Source organism: Neolamprologus brichardi, chromosome 22 (genome assembly GCF_056152115.1).
Source record: "Neolamprologus brichardi isolate AB-2024 chromosome 22, ASM5615211v1, whole genome shotgun sequence".
In the NCBI taxonomy this organism is placed as follows: Eukaryota; Metazoa; Chordata; class Actinopteri; order Cichliformes; family Cichlidae; genus Neolamprologus; species Neolamprologus brichardi.
Window position 1 is genome coordinate 8263119 of NC_142124.1, and position 6973 is coordinate 8270091.

Below are 6973 nucleotides of genomic sequence, written 5' to 3' on the forward strand. Positions count from 1 at the left end.
GCATCCCACAATTTTCTAGAAATTCAAATTCTTGAACTTTGCATTTTTCTGAAATAAAACCTTAAAAAGCCAAAAAAAATATGAGGGAAAACAAAATAAACCTAAAACAAAAGTGGCTAGAAGAAGAGTGGCCTTCAAATATCAGTTAACAGTTTAGATCTCCTACATTGTCTTTTAATGGATCGAATACATGACTACTACTATTTGTGGTGAGGGGAAGATGCGGGGGTGACAACTATTCAACTCTAAACTAACAATGACTATTCTCACACTATGGCATACTAAGACTACAACGCAATTTATTTTGATTCAGCATTCAACTCTGTCAGATCAGTCTGAGTCAGACAGTTGCAGCCATCTCTGCAGGAAAGTTTCAGATAGAACTGCAATCAGCACCTTCAGACTCTGTTAAACTTCATCTTCTGAAGACGTAAGTCCTTGCCCAGGTACGTAGATCCTCTCTTTGTACAGGGTGGCATTGAGCGGTTCCACATCTTTTGCAGGAGAACTGCCTCTTATTGCCTTGTGAGCAACATCCTAAAAATTAACGGAAGCAATTTATCGACACCGTAAGGGTAACAACTTGGAATTCAAGTCTCATTCATTTTTAGTCTTTTTTTTCTTTAAATTAAAAACAACATTTCATTTTAAACAGAATAAATATGCCAAGGAAGGGGGGAAGAAACCTTTAGAGTTTCATTCCCTTCTGCAAAATAAGACTTCTACAAATGAGCAGTTTCACGTGTGTCAGCTGGGAAAAATAAGTTGTTTAAATGTTCACTTTATACCAAAAGTAAATATATTTTCTTAAAATCAAAGAAATGCTTTTACGTGAAATTGTGCATTCAGGGTTTCATTCTGCAATACAGAAACATGGTCCAGGGTTTGTTTGTTTTTTTTATGGCTAATGTCAAAAGCTCTGCCATCTCCCCCAATGAAGTTTAAGAATGAAACGGCAAAGGAGTGACGACATCATTCAATAACTAAAAGGCTGCAGAATTATGGGTTCATACTAGCACAGAACTGTAATCGAGTGATCCATTTGAATTTACGTCCACAGAAGTGGGCAACCAAATAGAACGATAGGCAACACTACTCACACAGATTCAAGTCAACCTCATCATTTCAAATTCCTCAGCATTGGCAGAGGTATAGTGTCTGATACCACTGCTCTTAGCTTTGACTTTGCATTCTTGTTTCTGGAACAGTTGTAAAAAAACTGACAGCATGTCAAACAAGAAGGCAAAGCAGTATGAATGTCAATGTTTTCAAAATACTCAGACCAGCCCAGCTGGCATCAAACAAGTCATGGTCAAAGTCACTTAAAATAAAGCTTCTTCCTTATTGTGATGCTCAGTTTCAACTTCAGTAGGTCCTCTTGACCATGTCTAAATGCATCACATGCCATGTGATTGACCAATTGTACAAGGTTGACCACCAGTCGAGCAGATGTACCTACTGAAGTGGTCAGCGCATATAGATCATGTGTCAGAAGAGGAGTTATCCAATGCCAGTCATTTTATTTATAGCTCTTAGTATGCCAGATGCAACACAGGTTGCCGCCATCACAAACTGCATTAAACCAGCTTCCATCTGTACGCTCTATATAGCTTCTACAAACATTTCAAGTCTTAGGAGTTTGCTTTTGTATGGGTAAACAATCATTTTCCTGACTGCATTTTCTAGTCTGACTTCAACCTTAAATTATAAGGAAGACCACAGAGAAAAAAAAAAAAAAATTACACTAACCAAAATGGATATGTAGTCCAAGTTTGCCTGGATGTTGCATTGGTCTTCTCTTCTTACTGTGGGAAACACTTTCCGTGTGACTGTGCCAAAGTCTTCCAGTGCATCCATAAAGGGGGCCAGCCAGTCAACACATGGCTGGAGGAGTTCTCTGTGGATACCTAAACAGAGAAACCAAACATACAGACTGAATAACCTGACATGTTCAAGAGTTAAGCCTTCTCATTTTAAACATTAACTTTGTTCTTCCTGTGTGTCAGGTGTAACACATTTTAGTCATTTTGGGTTTTTTTTTTTTTTTTTTTAAATCTCCAACTCTTACATGCAACTTTTTCAACCAGTCTCTGGTCCACGAAATAACACAGGACTGCGGCAGCCAATCCGTGGTAAGGTATGTCCATCGAGTTCACGTCAAGGATGCACAGATCTAAAAGCTAAAACAAAAACACCTTGAGCAACTACAGACTCCCCACTACATACAAGGTTAGCAAGGATATTTCACTTCCCTCTCTCTTTCAATACAGTCTTATTTGTAGATGTATTATAGAACTGTTGACTTAAATATAAGTGAACTCAAACACCTACATTTGCACTTCTCATGTAAGTATCTTTTGGAAACGGCTGCTCGAGCAGGTTTGCGTTTTCTTTCCTGAAGATCACCTGCAGGAGGAACTTCAGCCAGGTCAAAGCCGTTTCAGAACGAGTGTACCAGCGCAATGTCTGCAGAGCATACAAAAGCATATTGATTTATAAAATGTACAATGGAACAGGTGCATATGATGACTAGTGAGTTAAAAGTATTACCCTCAAAATGACCAACTCCATATGACGGAATTCTTCTACATGGTAGATCCCATGAGCCACACGTGACAGATGCAAGATCTTTAAAGGTTTAGATTCCTATAAAATAAATAAAACACCTTTAATCAACCAGGGGTTAAAGTGGGCAGGAACACCTTTCTAATAACTTTAAATCAATCCAGTTAGTAGTTTCATACAAAGTCAAGCAAGTCAAATTTCGATCCTACATTTAAAAATTTTAATCTGATGTCACCCTTTCCTTTCACTCTGCTGTATTTGACAGCAGGCTATGGCTAATGGGTGGAAAGAAGCCACAGAAGTATGAAGAATGCAGTCGAAGCGCAGTAAAGCCGAATTACAACAGCAGTTCAGGTGTGCCACGCACAAGCAAGAGAGTCACCACTGGTTCCCACTTATATGCACTTTGTGACACTTTAATCCCTGTTCGCAACATCACGAAACCCACAGTGCAAATAAAAACATTGGAATAAGTAATAAGAATTTGTATTTTAGATTTAACACAAAAAGCCCCTCCAAAAAAGAGAAACTACTAAATAGTAATTTTACCTCCATCTTTGATGCTATAAGAAGACATGTGAGCACAGTGAGCTGCATCACACCCATCTTAAGATTTTTCTCAATCAACAGAAAACGGTCAAAGTAGTCCTGTGCCAGGTAGAACGTCTCCCTGTGAACAGCGTAGGCCTCACACACCTGCAAGATTAATCATGAAAGTCCTGTTAACGTGTCATTTAGATGAGACCGCTAATCTACACATTCTAATTTGGATTGAATTGCACTATTCACGACTGTATTCCAAGTAAATCATTTTTAGCTACAAACACTAAAAATAACATTCAATGCTGCTTTGATTTTACTGAAAATTCTGATTTCAAAACAACAACAACAACAACCTCCATTAACCAGAAGAGGATGATCGATCTCATTCTGGGTGTTAACAGGGGTTGCCTCTCCCTGAAGCTCACGCTGCTGCGGCTGATGTTCCTCGGCGTGCCGATCATCCTCACCCACTCGTCATCGGAAGACTCACATCTGTAATATACAGTCAATTAAAGCTACAGCAGTAAGTGAAGAGAAAATGTGTAAATTCTTTAAAGGTTAATGGAAAAAAAAAAAAAAGAAGCATAAACCTGATGCGAGACTTTGCTGCTTTTGAAGTTCTTTAATATTACCTCGCACTGTCGCACTGTCAAGCAGCAACCTCTGGAGGCTGCCAGTGCTACCCATCAGCCCACTAGTAGATACACCTAAGCCTAAGGTATCTATTTGAAAATCCTATGCCAACACCTTGTTCTAGTTATCGCATTCACAAACTACCCGCCTGGCAGGGTGATGCAAGCAATGTATCCATCAAGTTTCCAGTAGTCGAAGTCCATGGAATTTTCCAATTACCATCCCTAGTGACCAAAGCACACCATCAGCCTTTTATAGCTGAGGGGTAATAAAACTGCAATTTTGTTAAAATGTCATATTTTACAGAATAAAAAAACCCAAACAAAAACAAAATCATCTTTACAGTGTAGTTTTATCAACTTGATAATGGAGTTAGCTTTGATGTGTGCTTAGACAGGCACTTTGAGCAGCCTGTCTTCTGCCAACGACTCATCACTGGTTTTAATGGAATTATCTGAATAATAAAGTTTACATGGATTATTTTGTCATGTTTAAAAATAACTAATCAGTCTAAAAGAAAAGGATCAACAGCAGAAGATGTCAGCATAAGAAAAAAAGAAATTACCCAAGGTAAGGGTGCAGCGAGAACAGCCGGCTCGAGGCAATTGAGGAAATCGATGCTGGATCCTGGGGAGGTGACCTCGGAGCGATCGTAATTAGCTTTCTGAGCTGAAATTAAAAAGAAAATCCACTCACATTTATCTGTCCATACAAAACATGCACATCAAGAATCTGCCATTTGTTGACTCGTACTTCAAGAAGGTGACATACCCTTTCATATAGAGTGTTCTCCCTTTTTCTGTACTGCAGGATTAAAAAAAAAACAAAAAAAACCCAAAGTTATAAACTGTACAGAAGTGGCTGTAGAGAACCGTTTTATGCTACTTAAAGTCACAACCATGCTTTCAAATGATTTGTCTCTTACTTTTCGTGCCAGCCATGAAGTTTCCCTCTCTCTTCTCTTTAGGCGACGACTGCAAAGACACAAAACTGAACTCAGTACAGTCCGACAGTCCAATCACACCATGACCTCAAAATACAATAATAACGCAAATCCTCAAAAGTAGCCATACCGTCGTGCCATGGATTCTTCCAGTGACATCTGAAGAAGAGATGAAATAATGTCAGTCGCAATGGCAAACAAAGGTAGTTGACCTTCAGAGGTAAAATGGCAGATATTGTCCACAAGAGGCTGCACCTGCCTTACACTACAAAACAATGCTTTTATTTTTTGATACAAATTAAATACATATATCATCAGCATTTTAATCATGGACCATACTCCAGCAGGCTCCAGACTTGCAGCTTAAAGGTTGTTTCATTTCTGACCACAGGATGTTGAACAAAGAAAACATCCAGAAATGTACTATCATGCAGCAACAGAAAGCCTCAGCAGTAACATTGTATCTATAACAGAGCACTGTTTAAAAGCCTCGAGCCACCCTTTTCTTTGCATTATGCTTCCAAGCAGTAGTTCGAAGCTTTTCCTTGGAAACTGGGTGTTTCTCATTTTCATTCTAGTTCCTGACCATTTTCAGTGGAATGTCTGTTAAACCACAACTTCCCATGCAGCAAGTGTGTCCAAGTGGAGGACAAATAAAGTGGCAGGCCTAAATAAAATGAGTTGGGAAAAACAAAATCCAGCAAAAACCTGACAGATGCAGCTTTACCTTTAGCTGATCCATAGAGTTAACATCAGTGGCAACAGTGCATCTACAGCCATCCTTAAAACTCCATCATGGCTTGGGGCTGAATTTCAGACTTTGGTGTTTGGGATCTTGGCAAAATTAAAGGAATCAGATTTTTATCCACCGTTCAATATCATATGCAAGGCGTCTGAGTCGAATAACTTTTCAGCATGACAGTGATCGGAAACATCTTGATAGAGAAGAGAACAAAAAGAAGCTGGCATCCAAAGAAGCGCTTTGAATGTTCTTCAAGAAGCCTGGAGAACCATCCCTGAAGACTACTTGAACTTAAAGGAAAACTTGCTCAAGAGAATTCAGGCTATCTTGAAGAATGAAGACTTCCAAGTATTAACTTTTAAACTGGCCAGAAGTGTTTTCCTTTTGCATACACTGTATTACCATGCATATTTGCAAAACGTTGTTAAAAAATATAAAGAAATGAGGGGGGCTTAAGAGGTTTACACAGGATAATTGACCAGGTGCTTTGAATTGAACCCTAAACCACACTCAAAGGTGTTAATTTATCGGTTGTGCTTCATGACATTAATCCAATTAGTGTGCACTTCATCGAAAGCTGCCATTTAAAATTCAAAGACGCAAACCTTGCTCACTTGTTTTTAAACGTCACTCAACCAAAGTGAGGTTTGTGGGTCGAAGAGCAAGGGTGAGAATAGCCAAATCACTTGCTTAAAAATAAAGTTAAATAAAAATAACGAGTTACTTTAAGTATGTCCTTTGGTTCTACCGCGGCGTGCGAAGGCTACAGAAACGAGTGAGCGGTGCAAATGAACCGCAGAGAGCGGAACTACTTTATCCTTTGTAGTCACAGCTGCAAACTTACCATCGTCGCTTCACCTGCCTCTGATGCCATTGCGCGTACGTTTACGACACGTGCATGTTGCGCATGCCTATAAATACTCCCAAGCGGAGCCATCGTGTTTTTTAATTAAAACATTTAACATAAAGTTGACTACTTGCAACTGTTTACCTTACGTTTAAATTCACACTGCTTTAGCGTCAAACGCCTAACCACTGGAAGTAGAATAAACTACTGAATAAAATAATAAAATAAAATATATAAAGCATTACGATATAAGTGAGAAATTTTCTGCATTACAGTTAAACACAATTCAGATTTTACTGTTTCAGAAAAACGTGAAAAAAAACCCCCGCCAGCATCAAACTGGTTTCTTTTCTCTTTTTCTATGAGTTAAATGTATGTATGGCGGTGGGTGGAGCTACATATCAGAACAGCCAATAGGAGAAAGAGTTGAGTTGAGCGCGTGCTCCTGTAGGGGGATGTAAACATTTTTCTTCTTCAAAACTTTATTAACGCCACAGCATTAAGTATATGGTAAGTAAAAGTTAACTAAAAGGGGGTCAAGTAAGTCAGAAAACATTACATTAATACATTTAACAATAGAGGTGTTGGCCGTCTGATTGGGATCTGGGATGCGGGGCCTCCTTGCTGCTGCGGAGCCTTGGGCGGTCCGCTTGCCTCCACCCCGGGGGAAAGGGTAACATCTCCTGGGTCTAGGTGCCGC

General features: G+C 39.3%; 1 protein-coding gene across 1 annotated transcript; it reads right to left on the minus strand.

The window, feature by feature from the left end:
• Positions 1 to 386: 386 nt before the first annotated feature.
• On the minus strand, positions 387 to 6363 carry LOC102793766 (G1/S-specific cyclin-E3-like). Its single transcript, XM_087835104.1, has 12 exons — positions 6271 to 6363; positions 4815 to 4843; positions 4667 to 4715; positions 4513 to 4545; positions 4307 to 4410; positions 3462 to 3600; positions 3115 to 3261; positions 2551 to 2646; positions 2332 to 2466; positions 2069 to 2180; positions 1750 to 1907; positions 387 to 537 (listed from the first exon to the last, which is right to left on the minus strand). Exons 1-12 carry the CDS (start codon positions 6361 to 6363, stop codon positions 409 to 411), a joined length of 1224 nt encoding a protein of 407 aa, XP_087691230.1. The 3' UTR covers positions 387 to 408.
• Positions 6364 to 6973: the final 610 nt, after the last annotated feature.

Excerpts from the sequence above, each read along its gene's own strand:
- LOC102793766 (XM_087835104.1), bottom strand. The coding sequence starts at position 6,363 with ATGGCTCCGCTTGGGAGTATTTATAGGCATGCGCAACATGCACGTGTC. Across the intron at positions 3,262-3,461 it reads TCCTCTTCTGGTTAATGGAG|GTGTGTGAGGCCTACGCTGT; the intron begins GTTGTTGTTGTT and ends TTAATCTTGCAG. Across the intron at positions 1,908-2,068 it reads ACTGGTTGAAAAAGTTGCAT|GTATCCACAGAGAACTCCTC; the intron begins GTAAGAGTTGGA and ends TTCTCTGTTTAG.